The 19,230-nt window shown below is 47.3% G+C and overlaps 1 protein-coding gene across 1 annotated transcript in view; it reads left to right on the forward strand.

Moving 5' to 3' along the window:
- The window catches only part of LOC132385799 (zinc finger protein 850-like), a 51,858-nt gene extending 32,843 nt beyond the window's left edge, over positions 1-19,015 (forward strand). The window contains exon 3 of the mRNA XM_059958021.1: positions 13,446-19,015. Coding sequence (XP_059814004.1) covers positions 13,446-14,858 — 1,413 coding nt within the window. The 3' untranslated portion in view covers positions 14,859-19,015. The remainder of the gene's footprint in view (positions 1-13,445) is intronic.
- Positions 19,016-19,230: the final 215 nt, after the last annotated feature.

Consider the following 19,230-nt stretch of genomic DNA (forward strand, 5'->3'; position numbering starts at 1 on the left):
TAAGAAAGTAGAGAATAGTAATATATACAGTAATACTGTACCAATGTGCAATAATATTGCATAAAATAATAATGCAGGGATTATTGAACTAAGATGTGTGTTCACCTATCGCAGAAAGATGAACTCTTGCATTTGGTAAGAAACAATTTCTCTAACTATGCTTGAGAGGGCGGGAATGAGTGAGTCTGTTGGAAAGAGGGATGGGGACTCTGCTGCCTGTCGGGTAAGTCAAGGAGAGGATATGACCGATTGTCCATAATCGGTAAGTTTATCAAAGAATGGATCCAGGTCTCCTGATGAGTTTATTTTGTCTTTTTGCACCGATGCTGCTCCCCCAACATAAAGCAGCAAAGAAGACTGCACTCGCTACAACAGACTTGTAAACGATCTGCACCAACCTGCCTCACACATTCAAGCATCTCGGCTTCATAGAAGACAAAGTCTACTCATCCCCTTCTTGAAAACAACCTTTCTGTTGGTTTTTCAGTCATGTCTTTACCCGAGGTGAACACCCAACTAATTGTCCTCCACCACAGTGACCTCTTCTCCCAGAATGTGTACAGGACTCATCACTGTCCTCTTCCCCCTAAAATCAATCACCATTTCCCTGGTTTCGGCCACATTCAGGAGCAGATGATTCCTCCCTCACTATTCCACAATCCTGTCCACCAGTCCTCTGTATCCCGACTCCTGCCCATCTCTAATGAACCCAACTACCGCAGAGTCATCAAAGAACTTCTGCAACTGGCCAGACTCAGAGTTGGACTGAAAGTCTGAGGAGTACAGTGTGTACAGAAACGGAGACAGGACAGTCCCTTGTGGGGCTCCAGTGACACTCACCTCCACCTCAGGCACAGAACCACCCGGCGGTACAAACTGGTCTCTATCAGTCAGGAAGGCGGTGATCCAGGAGAGAGTGGATTTGTCTGCACCCATTCTTTGCAATTTCTTGCTCAGAAGACTGGATGGATTACACTGAAGGCACTAGAGCGATTTAAAATTATGATTCTCACAATGCCACCAGCATCATTCCGGTAGGGGTAAGCTCGCAGCAACAGGTGGATGATAGATCACAGAAGCAAAGAGAATCTGCAGCACAACACAGGCCCTCCGGCCCACAAAGCTGAGCCCAACATGTCCTAGGCTTGCCCATAGCTCCATGTACCGGTCCAGGAGTCTCTGAAAAGACCCTACCGTTTCCACCTCCACCACGGTCGCCGGCAGCCCATTCCACGCACTCACCACTCTCTGCGTAAAAACACACAGGTCCCTGACATCTCCTCTGTATCTACTTCCAAGCACCTTCAGAATACCTCCATTCGTGCTCGCCAGTTCAGCCCTGGGAAAAAGCCTCTGACTATCCACATGATCAATGCCTCTCATTATCTTGTACACCTCCATCAGGTCACCTCTCATCCTCCGTCGCTCCAAGGAGAAAAGCCAGGTTCACTCAACCGATTCTCATAAGGCATGCTCCCCAATCCAGGCAACATCCTTGTAAATCTCCTCTGCACCCTTTCTATGGTTTTCACATCCTTCCTGTAGTGAGGCGACCAGAAATGAGCAGAGTAATCAGAGTGAGGTCTGACCAGGGTCATATATAGGTGCAACATTACCTCTCAGCTCTTAAACCCATGCACCGCGTGCCTTCTTTACCACAAATACAACCTGTGTAGCAGCTTTGAGTGTCCTGTGAACCCGGACCCCAAGATCCCTCTGATCCTCCACACTACCTAGAGTCTTACCATTGATACTACGTTCTGCCATCATGTTTGACCTACCAGATGAACTACCTCACACTTCTCTGGGTTGAACTTCATCTGCCTCTTCTCAGCCCAGTTTTGCATCCGATCAATGTCCCATTGTAAGCTGTGACATTCCTGGGCGATCTCTACTCTCTTTCTTGGAAAAGGGAACAGCATCTGCATCCCTCCAATCGTCTGAAACGTCTCCCGTCCTCATTGATGATGTAAAGATCATCGCCAGAGGCTCAGCAATCTGCTCCCTCACTTCCCACAGTGTCCTGGGGTACATCCCATTGGGTGCCGGTGGCTTGTCCAACAGATGCTTTCCAAAAGCTCCAGCACATGGGATTGTCCACTCCTGACACACAGTAATCCAGAATGACACACAGAACACAGAAAAAAACGGCGAAACGTAGGAGCTGCAGCAACAAGCTGTCACAAGCGCAGCACCATCTTAGAGTGTGAGTAGCCTGGAGTGTCCCGTCTGACAGTGACTGGTCAGGGTAGGAGACAGCCGGAGAGACTACATCTGCTGACCCGTCTGACAGTGACTGGTCAGGGTAGGAGACAGCCGGAGAGACGACATCTGCTGACCCGTCTGACAGTGACTGGTCAGGGTAGGAGACAGCCGGAGAGACTACATCTGCTGACCCGTCTGACAGTGACTGGTCAGGGTAGGAGACAGCCGGAGAGACTACATCTGCTGACCCGTCTGACAGTGACTGGTCAGGGTAGGAGACAGCCGGAGAGACTACATCTGCTGACCCGTCTGACAGTGACTGGTCAGGGTAGGAGACAGCCGGAGAGACTACATCTGCTGACCCGTCTGACAGTGACTGGTCAGGGTAGGAGACAGCCGGAGAGAATACATCTGCTGACATGTCTGACAGTGACTGGTCAGGGTAGGAGACAGCCGGAGAGACCACATCTGCTGACCCGTCTGACAGTGACTGGTCAGGGTAGGAGACAGCCGGAGAGACCACATCTGCTGACCCGTCTGACAGTGACTGGTCAGGGTAGGAGACAGCCAGAGAGACTACATCTGCTGACCCGTCTGACAGTGACTGGTCAGGGTAGGAGACAGCCGGAGAGACCACATCTGCTGACCCGTCTGACAGTGACTGGTCAGGGTAGGAGACAGCCAGAGAGACTACATCTGCTGACCCGACTGACAGTGACTGGTCAGGGTAGGAGACAGCCGGAGAGACCACATCTGCTGACCCGTCTGACAGTGACTGGTCAGGGTAGGAGACAGCCGGAGAGTCTACTTCTGCTGACCCGACTGACAGTGACTGGTCAGGGTGGGAGACAGCCGGAGAGACTACATCTGCTGACCCGACTGACAGTGACTGGTCAGGGTAGGAGACAGCCGGAGAGACCACATCTGCTGACCCGTCTGACAGTGACCGCAGGTCAGGGTAGGAGACAGCCGGAGAGACTTCATCTGCTGACCCGTCTGACAGTGACCGCAGGTCAGGGTAGGAGATGTCGTGGTTTCTCCTGCCCCAGAAATGACCAAGAGACGCAGAAGATTCTTCAAGAAGGGTTAAACTTTAATTTGCAAATCAAAGCTGAGACAGTCATTGAGCTAGTCGCTGATTGCCCACCGATCCTTGTACATAACATTTTTATAGCAATCTCTTGGTTTAGTTGCATTAGCATATCCGATCGGTCTACAGTTGCGTATCACAAGTACGTCCACCACTATTGTTTCTACCCATTGATTTAATCATGTTCTAAGCTACATCTCTTCGCTCGCCTCTCATTAACACACCATTGTCTTCTACATTCTTAAGATTTCATTCTCCTACTAAATTGGGTACATGTACTCAGCTCCGATGTCACTATTGGAGTATAAAAGTATAAATTTTGCTGTGTAACCAAAACTATGAAGTCAGTTTTGAAACATGCTATTTGATATTCTCCTAGTAGAATGAAATCTTAAGAATGTAGAAGACAATGGTGTGTTAATGAGAAGTAGCTAAAGAGATGTAGATTCGAACATAATTAAGTCACATAATCCTAGGACGACTAATTGCTATGCATGTATCCTAAAAATGCAGAAGACAATGGTGTGTTAATGAGAGGTAGCTAAAGAGATGTAGATTAGAACATTGGTCCGTTCTGAGTTTGCTATTTGCTACACATGTACCCAATTTAGTAGGAGAATGAAATCTTAAGAATGTAGAAGACAATGGTGTGTTAACGAGAGGCAGCTAAGAGATGTAGATTAGAACACGATTGGGTCAATGGGACGTACGTTTAGTACGTGTGAAACTGGACCAGGGGATTGATATAAAAATGCTGTGTCCGGGGATCGGTGGGCAATCAGCGACTAGCTCAATGACTGTCTCAGCTTTGATTTGCAAATTAAAGTTTAACCCTTCTTGAAGAATCTTCTGCGTCTCCTGGTCACTTGTGAGGCACGAAAAACCACGACATCACAAGGATTGTTACAGAAACTCTTTCCCACCAAATGTAATCAGAATACAACCGTTCATTTACTGCAACAGGAGAACACACATCGTAGTTCAATAGTCTCTGCGTTATTATTTAATATATAATTATTGTGTATATTGTAAATCTTTATTTTTAGTAAAGTCTGCACAGTGCTAAGTATGTTTTTAAATGTTGCTGCTGTAACGAAAGAATTCCCCACTCTGGATTAATAGTATTTAATAATAATAATTCTCCACCCCTTTATCACTCTCACCAATCAACTTCTCAGCTCTTCACTCCTCCCCGTCTCCCTGTTTACCCTATCACCTCACCTTCCCCCAGATTCTTACTCCCTCCCTTCCTTTCCAGTCCTGAAGAAGGGTCTCGGTCTGAAACGCCGACTGTTCTCTCCTCTCCATAGTTGCTGCCGGCCCCTTTTAATTTCCTCCAGCATTTCCCCTCTTTTGCTTTGGATTTCCGCATCTGCAGATTTTCTCGTTTGCTCAAATGCGCATGCGCAGAGGTCTGAGGCGGTACTACCTATCGCGCATGCGCTCAGTCGGCGTGAGGCTCACAAGGACCGGCTGCAGGTAGGAGGGGTCTCCGGGAGGGAATTAATCTCCGGTGTCTGAGACGCGATTGAAGGGCTATTACTGCGAGCTCTTGCCGCACTGGTCCTGCACCCCAGGACAGCCCCGGTCCGGTGCCTCTTCCTCAGCCCCACGAACCGTCCCGGGCCTCGGGGAGCTGACGAGCGCTGGAGCCGCCGCCATCTCTGCGGCGCATGCGCATCGCGAGAACGTTCGGTGGCTGACAGACCGGTTTCTCGTTCGTGCGGCCTTCTGGGTAAAGCGGCAGCCATGCGTGACTCTGCCAGCGTTGTCCCTACAGTCGGAGGAAATGAGAGCGAATGTCTCTCTCAAACTCTGCCGAGGTCCAGCTGTATACATGTAAGGATTAGTAATTTGGAACAAAAATATATTTTCTAGTTAATCTTGGATGAAAAGCCTGCCTTCCAATCAATTAAATTGTCAATTAGTGCTGTATGGCAAAAAAAATCCTTCCGTCAGATTTATTTCCCGCTGGGTAAGTAACCCCTTTGTCCTCGAGGACAAGTGACTTGTGGCTTTCACATCACAAAAGTGCCACATTCCAATGAGAATAACTGCTGCCCTCCCATTCAGGATTGCTGGCATTGACATTAATGGATTCATCACTATCAATCAGCTGGGGTGGGGATCCGAGTAATTAGGTAATCTCTGGGATTCTATATGTTGTGACAAGTGATCTTGGTAGTGTTGTGGAGCATGGCCAGGACTTGAAATAATCCCAAAGGACAGAGACAAATTGAGCCAAGTCATAGGTTGATTGAACGCAGAAACATCCTCATACAGACAGGAATACAGAGAATTTAATGGTCAGCCAGGATAACTGATCCATGCCTTGTTAGAAGATGAGGAGTTCATATAGAGACAGAAATCCACAGTGTAATTACAATTTCCCTACCACATAGCCCATGTACCTATCTAAAAGTCTCTGAAAAGTTCCTATTGTACCCACCCTTTGTGTGAAAAACATACCTCTGACATCACCCTTGTACCTACTTCCAAGCACCATAAAACTATGCCCCCCACCCATCTCAGCCATTTCACTCTTGGGAAAAAGCTTCTTGCTATCCACACGATCAATGCCCCTCATCATCTTATTCACCTCTATCAGGTCACCTCTCATCTTCCTTCGCTCCGAAGTTCACTCAACCTATTCACATGAGGCATATTCTTCAATCCATGCAACATCCTTGTAAATCTCCTCTGCACTCTGTCTATAGTATCCACATCCTTCCTGTATTGAGGGGACCAGAACTGAACACAGTACCAAAGGTGAGGTCTAACTCAGTCCTTATATCTGTAAATCTCCTCTGCCCTCTGTCTATAGTATCCACATCCTTTCTGTATTGAGGGACCAGAACTGAACACGGTACCAAAAGTCAGGTCTAACTCAGTCCTTATATCTGTAAATCTCCTCTGCCCTCTGTCTCTAGTATCCACGTCCTTCCTGTATTGAGGGGACCAGAACTGAACACAGTACCAAAAGTGAGGTCTAACTAAGGCCTTATATCTGTAAAGTTACCTCTGGCATTTGAACTCGGTCCCATTGTTGATGAAGGCCTTCTTAACTACACTGTCAACCTGCCCAGCAGCTTTGTGTGCACGATTGAGACGGACCCCAAGATCTCACTGATCCTCCACCCTGCCAAGAGTCCTAACATTATTGTTGTATTCTGTCTTCAAATGTCACCTACTGAAAGGAACCACTGGGTTGAACTCCATCTGTCACTTCCCAGCCCAGTTCTGCATCCTATTGATGTCCGGCTGTAACCTCCAGACTATCCACAACAACCCCAACATTTGTGTAATCGACAAACTTACAAACCCACCCTTCTAGAAACATAGGAAACTACAACAAGATACAGGCCTTTCGGCCCACTTAGCCCTCTATTTTACTAAGCTCCATGTACCTATCCAAAAGTCTCTTAAAAGACACTATCATATCTGCCTCCACCACCGTTGCCAGCAGCCCATTCCACTCACTCACCACTCTCTGAGTAAAAGACTTACGACTGACAACTCCTCTGTACCTACTCCCCAGCACCTTAGACCTGTGTCCTCTTGTGGCAACCATTTCCGACCTGGGAAAAAGCCTCTGACTATCCACACTATCATGCCTCTCATCATCTTATACACTACTTCCTCATCAAGGTCATTTGTAAAAGTTACAAAGAGGAGGGGTCCCGGAAAAGATCCCTGCTGAACAGCACTGGTCACCGTCCTTCATACAGCATCTACATCCACCCTTTGCCTTCTGTGGGCAAGCCAATTCTGGATCCACAAAGCAAGGTCACCTTGGATCCTTGCCTCATTCATTTCTCAATGAGCTTTGCTTGAGGAACCCTATCAAAAGTCTTACTGAAAGCCACGTCCACTACATCCAATGCTCTACCTTCATCACTGTGCTTTGTTGCATCTTCAAAGAATTCAATCCGGTTCGGAAGGCATGACCTGCCCTTAACAAAGCCATGCTGACTATCCGTGATCGGATTATGTCTCTCCAAATGTTTGAAGTCCTGCCTCCCCGGATCTTCTCCAACCACTTGCCCACCACTGAAGCAAGACTTCATAAGACCATAAGATACAGGAGCAGAAGTAGGCCATTTGGCCCATCGAGACTGCACCACCATTCAATCATGGGCTGATCCAATTCTTCCAGTCATCCGCATTCCCCTGCTTTCACTCAATACCCTTCGATGCCCTGGCTAATCAAGAAACTATCTATCTCTGCCTTAAAAACACCCAATGACTAGGCCTCCACAGCCACTTGTGGCAACAAATTCCACAGATTTACAACCCTCAGACTAAAGTAATTTCTCCGCATCTCAGTTCCGAAAGGTCGTCCTTCAATCCTGAAGTCGTGCCCTCTTGTCCTAGACTCCCCTACCATGGGAAATAACTTTTCCATATCTCATCTGTTCAGGCCTTTTAATGTTCGGAGTGTTTCTATGAGAACTCCGTCATTCTCCTGAACTCCAGGGAATACAGCTCAAGAGCTGCCGGACGTTCCTCATGCGGTAACTGTTACGAACACAAAAGTCTCAGCAGCAGTGGAATGCCTGGAGTCTGGTTTTGCTGTTAACAAAACGCTATTTTATTAGTAACTACGTCATTTAGTAACTTAAACCAGGTAAATCAAGAGGTAATGCTGTTATGCATATATAGGTATAAATGCATAAATCCCCGAACTTCTTCAAGCTTAGGTGGTAAATGATACAGTCTTACGATGGTGTGGTAAGGAAATTCAATTTGGTCCACGGGATTGAAGTGAGAGAGAGAGAGAGAGATGTGTAATCCAAGTAAACAGATGTTGTCAATCCTCCTCGATGTCCTCCAAATCTTCCAAGTTAGCCAAACGTGACCAGCTTAAGAGCGCCATCTTCAAGTGATAATCTACCAACCCAGGCAAGGGTTAGACACACCGGTAGATTCCACAGGGTTGTCCTCAAACGCACTAATAATCATGGGTCGATTCTTCTAATCGATCCTCAGCCCCATCCTTGTGGGCACTTAAAAATTCAGTGGCAATTACGCCACCAACCTTTGTGCATCTGCGTGTACCACGAAAGAGACAGTTACACTTGTTTAAATGCTGGTGTACTGAACAACAGCTGTGTATCATGTAGTGTTCTCGTTCTTTCCCTCTCTCTCTCTCTCTCCCCTTTCCCCCTCTCTCTCCCCCCTCACTCCCTCTACTTGCACTGAACTTCTCTCTCTCTCTTACAGTCATGATTCTTAAAGGCACAGTCCATAATGAATAAAACTTAAGATTTCATCGCAATAACCATTTCATACCTGGGATCATTCTCGTGAATCTTCGCTGAGCATTCACCCAAAGTGAGGAGCCCAATCCTGTACACAATACTCCAAGTGTGGTCTCCCGAGTGCCTTATAAAGCCACAACATCACATCACTGCTCTTATATCCTATACCTCTAGAATTTTGCCTTATTCACAACCGGCTCAACCTGGAGGTTCACCTTTAGTGCATCTAGCACAAGGATTCCCAAGTCTCTTTGCATTTCTGCATTTTGAATTCTCTCCCCATTGAAATCATAGTCTGTCCATTTATTTCTTCCACCAAAGTGCATGACCACACACTTTCCAACATCGTATTACATTTACCACTTCTTTGCTATTCCCCTAAACTATCTATGTCTCTTTGCAGGCTCTCTGTTTCCTCAACACTACCCGCTCCTCCACCTATCTTTTTATCATCGGCAAATTTAGCCATAAATCCTTTCATATCATAGTCAAAATCATTGACATGTATCGTAAAAAGCAGTGGTCCCAACTCTGACCCCTGTGGAACTCCACTGGTAACAGAAGCCAGCCAGAATAGGATCCCTTTATTCCCACTCTCTGTTTTCTGCCGACCAGCCAATGCTCCACCCACTTTAATAACTTCCCTGTCATACCATGGGCTTTTATCTTGCTAAACAGCCTCATGTGCAGCACATTGTCAAAGGCCTTCTGAACATCCAAGTACACCACGTCTACTGCATCTCCTTTGTCTACCCTGCTTGTAATTTCCTCAAAGAATTGCAGTAGTTTTGTCAGGCAGGATTTTCCTTTCAAGAAACCATGCTGGCTTTGGCCTATCTTGTCATGTGCCTCCAGGTACTCCATAATCTCATCCCTAACAATCGATTCCATCAACTGCCAACCATTGATGTCATGCTAACAGGTCTATAGTTCCCTTTCTGTTGCCTCTGACCCTTCTTAAATAGCGGAGTAACATTTGCTATTTTCCAGTCATCTGGTACAATGCCAGAATTTATTGATTCTTCAAAGATCATTGTTAATGCCTCCACAATCTTTCCAGCTATTTTCTTCAGAACCGGAGGGTGCATTGCATCAGGTCCTGGAGATTTACCCACCCTCAGACCATTAAACTTCCAGAGCACCTTCTGAGTCGTAATTGTCACTGCACAAACTTCACTTCCCTGATACCCTTGAATGTCTGCTACGCATTCAGTTCCTCTTACTTCTCAGCAACTCTCATTACAATAAGTCCAGCGATATATTGTATTGGTCCTAAATCTACCCTCGACTCTTTTTACCCTTTATATATATATGTATATTTAAAAAAGCTTTCAGTATCTTCTTTGATATTAGTCACCAGCTTACTCTCATAATTCATCTTTTCCTTCCGAATGACCTTCTGAGTTTTCTTTTGCAAGTTTTAAAAAGCTGGTGAAGCTGTCTTCCCACTAGCTCGAACTTCCTTGTTTGCCCTCTCTTTTGCTTTTACTTTGGCTCTGACTTCACTTGTCAGCCACAGTAGTGTCCTTCTTCCCTTTGAAAATTTCTTCTTATTTGGAATATATCTGTCTTGTATTTCCCTCATTATTTGCAGAAAATCCACCCATTCTGCTCTGCTGTCCTTCCTGCAAATGTCCCTTTTCAGTCGACTTCAGCCAGTTCCCCTCTCATCCATTGCAATTTCCTTTATTCCACTGAAATACTGACACATTGGTTTTATTTTTTCCCTCTCAAATTTCAATGTGAATTTGATCATATTGGGATCACCCAGTCCAGCATAGCCGATCCCCTCGTGGGCTCAACAACCAGCTGTTCTAAAAAGCAATCCCTTAGATATTCTACAAATTCTTTCTCTCGAGGTCCTCCCAATTCACTTTCATGTTAAAATTGCCAATGATTATCAATGTTATCATTGCCTTTCTGACAGGCCTTTTCTATCTCCTGCTGTAATTTGTAATCCACATCCCGACTGCTGTATGGAGATCTGTATACAACTGCCACTCCCCTCCCCATTTCGTAACTCAACCCGTAGAGACTCATGACCCCATCATGTGGATAGGGTGGTGAAGAAAGCTTTTGTTATGCTGGCCTTTATAAATCAGAGCATTGAGTATAGGAGTTGGGATGTAATGGTAAAACTGTACATGGCATTCGTAAGGCTGAATTTGGAGTATTGTGTACAGTTCCGGTCACTGATTTATAGGAACGATATCAACAAAATAGAGAGCGTACAGAGAAGATTTACTAGAATGTTACCTGGGTTTCAGCACCTAAGTCATAGGGAAAGGCTGAACAAGTTAGGTCTTTATTCTTTGGAGCATTGAAGGTTGAGGGGGGATTTGATAGAGGTATTTAAAATAATGAGGGGGATATATTGAGTTGACGTGGATAGGCTTTTTCCATTGTGAATAGGGGAGATTCAAACAAGTGGACATGATTTGAGAGTTGGGGGCAAAAGCTTAAGGAGGGAAATTCTTTACTCAGAGAGTGGTAGCTGTATGGAATGAGCTTCCAGTAGAAGTGGTAGAGGTAGGTTCGGTATTGTCATTTAAGGTAAAATTGGATAGGTATATGGACAGGAAAGGAATGGAGGGTTATGGGCTGAGTGCGGGCCAGTCGGACTAGGTGAGTGTAAGCGTTCGCATGGACTAGAAGGGCCAAGATGGCCTGTTTCCATGCTGTAATTGTTATATGGTTAGACGGTCACACCTTACAATCCTATGTCATCTCTTTCCAATGATTTAATATTTTTTTATCCAGACAGCCACACCAACATCTCTGCCCAGTCACCTATCATTCTGATACACCGTGTATTCTTGGACATTCAACTCCCATCGGCAGCCACCTTTTATCCAAGTTTCAGAGATTGACCAATTTGCCAATTTGCAGCTGAATTTCAAGATCGTCCATTTTAATCCTCATGCTCTGAACATTCAAATAACTCTCTCAGCCCAGGATTTGTTGCTTTCTATTTTCACTGCCCCACATCTCTGTTGCCCTGTTGCACACTATCTTCGATTTATTTCTGTTTCCCGTTTCCTCAGCCCCATCACTCTGATTCCCATCCCCACGCCAAATCAGTTTAAACCCTCCCTAACAGCTCTATTAAATGTGCTGGCTAGGATATTGGACCCCTTTGGGTTCAGGTGTAACCCGTCCTTTTTGTACAGGTCATACCTCCCCCAGAGGAGATCCCAATGATCCAGGAATCTAAAGCCCTGCCCCCTACACCAGTCCCTCAGCCACACATTAATATACCTAATCATGCTAGTATTGCTCTCACCAGCACGTGGCACAGGCAGCAATCCCGAGGTTACTACCCTAGATGTCCTGCCTTTCAGCTTCCTACCGAACTCCCTGAATTCTCTCCTCACGCCCTCCTCTCTTTGTCTACCTGTGTCATATATACCAACGTGTACCAAGACTTCTGGCTGGTCACCCGCTCCCTTCAGAATACCTTGCACCCGATCTGAGAGATCCCGTACCCTGGCACCTGGGAGGCAACACACCACACACGTATCTCTATCAGGCGTGCAGAACCTCCTGTCCATTTCCCTCACTATTGAATCCTATGACTACTGCATTCCTCAACTTCCTCTTTCCCTTCTGCCCCACGGAACCAGGCTCAGTGCCAGAGACCCGATCGTCGTGGTCGTCCTCTGTCAGGTCATCCCCTCAACCGCATCCAAAGTGAGGTAACAATTACTGAGGGAGATGGCCACTGGGGCACTCTCCACTCACTGGTCTATAATTCCTGGGTTCCCTCTACTCCATTCCCTAACAAGGGGACAAGGTCTTCCAATCCTCTGGCACATCTCCCTTCCTGAGTGGTAATACAAAGGTCATCGCCAGAGGCTCAACAATCTCCTCCCTCGCTTCCCACTGTATATCTCAGGTTGTGTTGCTCCAGCTTGAGTTGAATTGGGTAAAATTGTGATTCCAGCGCTCACATTCAGAGGAGATCTTACAGAAACATGTAAAGTTATGAAAGGGGTAGATAAGCCAGAGGCAGGAAAGTTGCTTCCACTGGTAGGTGAGGCTTAGTACGAGAGGACATTGCCTCAAGATTGGGGGATGTGGGACGGAGATGAGGAGGAACTGCTTTTCCCTGAGGGTGGTGAACCTGTGGATTTCTCTGCCTAATGAAGCAGTGAAGGCGACCTCAGTAAATGTGTTTGAGATAAGGTCGGATGGATATTGTCCTTCTCCCATTGATGTATTTTGCATTGTTGTTGATCCAGTTGGAGTTGTATCTGTGTCTGAAGGGAAATTTTCTTTTGTAACTCCGTGTTATCCACAGGAACCGGGGTGCTGAGAACACACCAGCATTTGTTCACTGGAGATCAGTTCTTCAACTCATTGATTGTACAAGGGATTCAAACATTTGACTGTCTGAATTGCCAGATGATTGATCGCAGTGAGATATCATTCTCCTTCTCTCAGTGTGGGAAGGGATTCACTCACAGCCTACCCGCAGACACGCCAGTGAGTTCACAGTGGGGAGAGGCCATTCACCTGCTCTGTGTGAGGGAGGGGAACTACTCAGTCAACCAGCCTGAAGATACATCAGCAAGTTCACACCACAGTGAGATGCTCCACCTGTTCTGACAGCGGGAAGCAATTCATTCTGTCATTGATGCTGAAGATATATCCAAAAATTCACCAGTGAGGAGACGTTTCTCAGAGTGCAGGAAGGCACTGACACCATCAACCACACTACAGAGACACCAGCAAATTCACATGGTGCCATGGCCTTTCCCCACCTCTGAATGTCGAAACAGATTCATTTAGTCATCTCAAATGAACGAACGTCACCAGTTCACACTGAGAAGATGCCGCTCACCTGCTCAGACTGTGGGAAGGAGTTCACTTCATCATCTCAACTGAAGGTACATCGGCGAGTTCACACTGGGGAGAGGCCGTTCACCTGCTCAGAATGTGGAGAGGCATTCACTCGGTCATCTCACCTACTGAGACACCAGCTGGTTCACACTGGGGAGAAACCGTTCAGCTGCTCAGAATGTGGGAAGGCATTCACTCGGTCATCTCAACTACAGGAACATCAGCAAACTCACACTGGGGAGAAACCGTTCAGCTGCTCAGAATGTGGGAAGGGATTCACTCGGTCATCTGACCTGAAGGTACATCAGCAAGTTCATTCTGGGGTGAGTCCGTTCACCTGCTCTGAATGTGGGAAAGGTTTCATGCACTCATCCAAACTACGGAGACACTTGCTGGTTCACACTGGGGAGAGGCCATTCACCTGCTCTGAGTGTGGGAAGGGATTCACTCAGTCATCCAAACTACAGACACACTGGCTGGTTCACACTGGGGAGAAACCGTTTGCCTGCTCAGTATGTGAGAAAGGATTCACACGGTCATCTCAACTGAAGGAACATCAGCGAGTTCACACTGGGGAGAAACCGTTCACCTGCTCAGACTGTGGGAAGGAGTTCGCTCGTGCAGCTCAGCTGAGCGTCCATCAACGATTTCACACCGGGGAGAAACCGTTCAGCTGCTCTGAATGTGGGAAGAGATTCACTCTGTCATCTGACTTGAAAGTACATCAGCGAGTTCACACTGGGGAGAGGCCATTCACCTGCTCGGACTGTAGGAAGCGATTCATTCGGTCATCTCAACTGAACACACATCAGTGCTTTCACACTGGGGAGAAACCGTTCATTTGCTCAGACTGTGGGAAAAGATTCACTCTGTCATTTCGTCTACTGAGGCACCAGTTAGTTCACACTGGGGAGAAACCGTTCATCTGCTCAGACTGTGGAAAGGAGTTCGCTCGATCATCTGGCTTGAAAATACATCAGCGAGTTCACACTGGGGAGAGGCCATTCACCTGCTCAGACTGTGGAAAGGAGTTTGCTGGGTCATCGGATTTGAAAATACATCTGCGAGTTCACATTGGGGAGAGGCCGTTCACCTGCTCTGTGTGTGGGAAGGGATTCACTCACTCATCCACCCTACAGAGACACCAGCTGGTTCACACTGGGGAGAGGCCATTCACTTGTTCTGAATGTGGGAAGGGATTCACTCAGTCATCCAACCTTTTGTCACACCAGCGAATCCACACTGGGGAGAGGCCGTTCACCTGCTCAGATTGTGGGAAGGCATTCGCTCACTCATCCACCCTTTTGTCACACCAGCGAATCCACACTGGGGAGAGGCCATTCACCTGCCCTGAATGTGGGAAGGGATTCACTCGGTCATCCAAGCTACAGAGACACCAGTTAGTTCATACTGGGGAGAAACCATTCACTTTCTCAGATTGTGGGAAGGGATTCACTTAGTCATCTGACTTGAAGCTACATCAGCGAGTTCACACTGGGGACAGACCGTCAGACTATAAGACTTAAGACCAGAAGGGGGCTGTTTACCCCATTGAGTCTGTTCTGTCATTTAATCATGGCTGATCCAAATTTGCTCTCTGCTCCAATCTCCTGTCTTGTCCCTGTATCCCTTCATGCCCGGATCAATCAAGGTTCTGTCCACCTCTGCCCTAAATGTACATAAAGAATTGGCCTCCACAGCTGCCTGTGGCACGGAATTCCCCAGATTCACCACTCTCAGTCCGTTCTCTGTCATCTCCGTTCTAAAAGGACACCCCTCTATTCTGAAGCTCTGTTCCCTGGTCGTAGACTTTTCCACCACAGGAAACATCCTTTCCACATCCACTCATATCAAGCCCTTCCACAGTTTGATAAGTTTCCATGAGATCAGCCCTAATTCCTCTGCTGATACAGGCTCAGGCCCATTGAACGCTCTTCATATGACAATCCATTCAATCCTGGAATCTGTTTTTGTGAACATACTTTGAACCGTTTCGGCACATCCTTTCCAAGATCAGGGGCCCAGACCTGTCCTCCAAGTGAGGCCTCACCAGTGATGACCAACTTCCCAAATTACATCCTCGCTGATATATTGTAGATCTCTCGAAATGAATGCTGACGTTGCGTTTGCCTTCCACACCACAGACTCGACCTGCAAATTAACCTTCAGGGAATCCTGAACATGGACTCCCCGTGTCCCTTTGCACCTCAGTTGTTTGGTATTTTCTGTCCATTTCAAAGAAGTTAACACTTTCATTTCTTCTACCAAAATGCATGAACATACACTTCCCAGCACTGTATTCCATCTGCTGTTTTTTTTCCCATTCTCTAAATCTATCTCAGTCCTTCTGTACCCTCTCTCCCTAAAACTACCTGCCCCTCCTCATGTCTTTATATCGTCTGCAAACCTTGTAACAAAGCCAACAATTCTGTCTTCCAAACTATTGGAATATAACAAAAATCACCAGTCCGAACACAGAGCCCTGAGGAACACCACTAGTAACTGGCAGCCAACCAGAGTTGGCTCCCTTTATTCCCAGTCTTTGCCTCCTACCATTTAGCTTGTCATGGTCCGGTCCGTGACGTCTGCGTTCCGGTTCACGGTCCGGTCCGTGGACTCTGGACTCCGGGCTGTCCATTGTTTCATTTGGGCTTAATCACAGGCACCTGATTCTCAAATTGGGGCTGGAATATCAGTGGCCCTGGGTTCGAGAGTAGGTTCGGGTTGGTCTTGTCAGTATCCTGTCCTCGCCACTGTGGGGTAGGTCAGGCCGTCTTTCCCATTGCCCTGCGGTTGATTCTGTCCCTCCCTGTCCTCGCCTCCGTTGGGTAAGACAGGCCGGCTTTGCCGTTACCCTTCCCTGGACTGTTCCCTTCCCTTCCCTTCCATCCCTTCCCCTTCTTTCAGCAACCCACGCCTGAAGCCTTGCCTGCGTCATCACCTGCATCATCGCCTGAATCACCATCAAGTTTAACCGCTGGAGTGAGACTGGAGCCTTGTCATGCCAACAGAAGGAACTGTCTATCGGTGAGATTAGAATTGTCTCTTTGTGTCCCCGTGTTTAGTGTCTGTGTATGAGTCCCGGCCCTACGTCCTGTCCCCAAGGGGGGGGGGGGGTCCTGACTCTGTGTAAAGCCCCGGCCCTACGTCCTGTCCCCAAGGAGGGGTCCTGACTCTATGTAAAGCCCCGGCTCTACTTCCTGTCCCCAAGGAGGGGTCCTGGCTCTATGTAAAGCCCTGGCCCTACGTCCTGTCCCCAAGGAGGGGTCCTGACTCTATGTCAAGCCCCGGCCCAACGTCCTGTCCCCAAGGAGGGGCCCTGGCTCTGTGTTCTGTGTTCCTGTGCTCGAGTCCAAGGCTCAGTAGGAAGACTGTTTGTCGCTACTCGAGTGGACTGCCGTTGTTTGTCGTTCCGTGTCCAAGTCCTGTCCAAGTCTCAGGCTCCGAGTCAAGTCCAGTCCGGGTCAAAGTCTCCGCGGAAGTTTCCAGTACATGTTCGAGGCTCTGAGGACGTTCCCAGTCCTGTTACCTTGCCACGTCCAGTCCTCGTCTGGATCCGGAGTCCGAGCCCGAGTCAAGACCCAGGTTCCGGGTCCCTGTCCAGTCTCTGTCTTGGAATCCTTGTCCAGACTCCTAGTTCCCAGATCTTAGTTCCTCGTCCAGGCCTCACCTTCCTACTCTTGTCCTAGCCCATGCCCTTTCACCTAGTGTTGTCCAGGGCCTGTGTCATGTGCAGTGTCGTTTCTTCCCCACTTCTTTCCTGATACACCTAGTCCTCTCCCTAGCACTTCAGTGTCTGTGTCTTGCATTTGGGTCCGTTCCCAACGCCCACCTTATGGCACAGCCACTGTTTAATCCATGCTGGAATCTCCACTGTGATACCATGGGTTTATTCAACAGCCTAGTGTGGTGCACCTTGTCAAAGGCCTTCTGAAAATCCATTCGGGTTCTTCATTCGGGTTGCTTTTCCAGCAGGAGTTTCACTTGAGGAAACCAATTCTCCTTTGTTGATCCTGCTTGTTGCTTCTTCCAAGAATGCCAACAGATTTGTCAGGCAAGACTTTCCCTTCATGAAACTTTGCTGACTTTAGAGAAATTGAAGGCTCGAAGAAAAATAGAGGGCTATGGGTAACCCTAGGTAATTTCTGAGGTAAGGGTATGTTTGGCGCAGCTTTGTGGCCCGAACAGTCTATTGTCCTGTAGGTTTTCTATGTTTCTATGGCCTATGGTCTTCAGTCGAAGATTAAAGGCAGAGCCTTGCAGCAGTTTGTTTCCGTTGGACCTTTGAGCAGCGGCCAGTCAGCATTCAGGTTTGCTCAGCAAGAACTGAAAGTTGGGCAGGAGCGAGTGGAGCGGTCAGTGTCAGAGTGAATGGAGTCGGAGTGGAGATTTTGAGGCTTTAGCTGAAGGTAGAGATTTTTTTGCCCCCTTCTTTTCAGTTGCTTAGTGAGAACAGCAGAGATTACAGACGGGGTAGCAGATAGCTCCTCTTGTGGGGTGTGGGAAGCAGGGACACCTCCATCTTCTAACAAGGCACGGAACAGACACTCTGACTGACCATCAAATTCTCGGACTGTATTCCTGTCTGTGTGAGATTGGGCTGTTTCTGACTTCAATCAATCTATGACTTGGCTCAATTTGTCCTTTGACATTATTTCAAGTTCTGGTCATGTTGCACAAGACTACAAAGATAACATTTTACTGCATGTACGATCCTGGAGATTTACTAATTACTTGGATCGCCCCCCCCCCCCCCCACCTGCTGATTGACAGTGATGAACCCATCGATGGCAATGCCAATGAATATATAGTGGAGGGCAGTGGTTATTCTCATTGGAGTGCGGCACCTTTGTGATCTGAAAGCCAGAAGTCACTTGTCGTCGAGGCAAAGGTGTTTCATATCTTTATCAACCCAGAGTGAACTGAATCTGACGGAAGGTTTTATTTCCATACAGCACGAATTGACACTTTCACTAGTTCAACGGACTCGGAGTCCGCAGCGGTTGGAGCATTTTCATTGTGTGCTGCATCTGCGAGGCTGAGTCGGGCGGCGCTGTGGAAGTATAGCGGAGGTATTCCCTTCTGCCGCCTGCGTGGGATGGCGAGGCTGTCGGGACCCTGAGGGCTTGTGGAAACTGTGTGCTGGTTTCTTTTAGAACTTATAGTCTTTTAACATCTTTGGACTATTTTAACTGTTCCCATGGTCTGTTTTTTTTAATCAATTATGCTATTGTTTGCTCTGTTGTAACTATATGTTGTAATTATGTGGTTTTGTGCAGGTCTTGTATCTTTAGTTTTTGGTCTTGTTTTGTCTGGTGATTTGGAGCTACTTTCCAGAGAACGCGCTAAGATCGTAGCGCGATATTAATAAGCAGCATCCTCTCCGGACTCTGGATTGGGGATTGCCAAACGTTACGTGGATTTTCTGGTGTAGTCTGTTCTGTAATGTGCTTTTGTGATATCTCACAAAACGTTGTCTCATTTTTAACTGCATTGCATTTGTGGTTTCTAAATGACAATAAACTGAATCTGAATCTAAATGGAAGGTAAACTCTTTAACTGAGATAAACTGGTAACTATATTTTTGTTCAGAGTTCATAATCCTCGAATTTACATAGCTGGAGCTCGGTAGTGTTTGGGAGATACATTCGCTCACACTTCCTTCGACTGTACGAGGCAACACTGGTACCATCGGCCATGGCTGCCTCTTTACCCAGAAGCCCTCACGTAGAGAAACCTCCCTGTCCGCCATCGAAAGATCCAGGAATGCGCATGCGCCGCGAAACTGGCGGCGGCGTCGCCCACGAGTCGAAAGCTCTCTGGGGCCGGGTA

Source organism: Hypanus sabinus (assembly GCF_030144855.1).
Source record: "Hypanus sabinus isolate sHypSab1 chromosome X2 unlocalized genomic scaffold, sHypSab1.hap1 SUPER_X2_unloc_22, whole genome shotgun sequence".
NCBI lineage: Eukaryota > Metazoa > Chordata > Chondrichthyes > Myliobatiformes > Dasyatidae > Hypanus > Hypanus sabinus.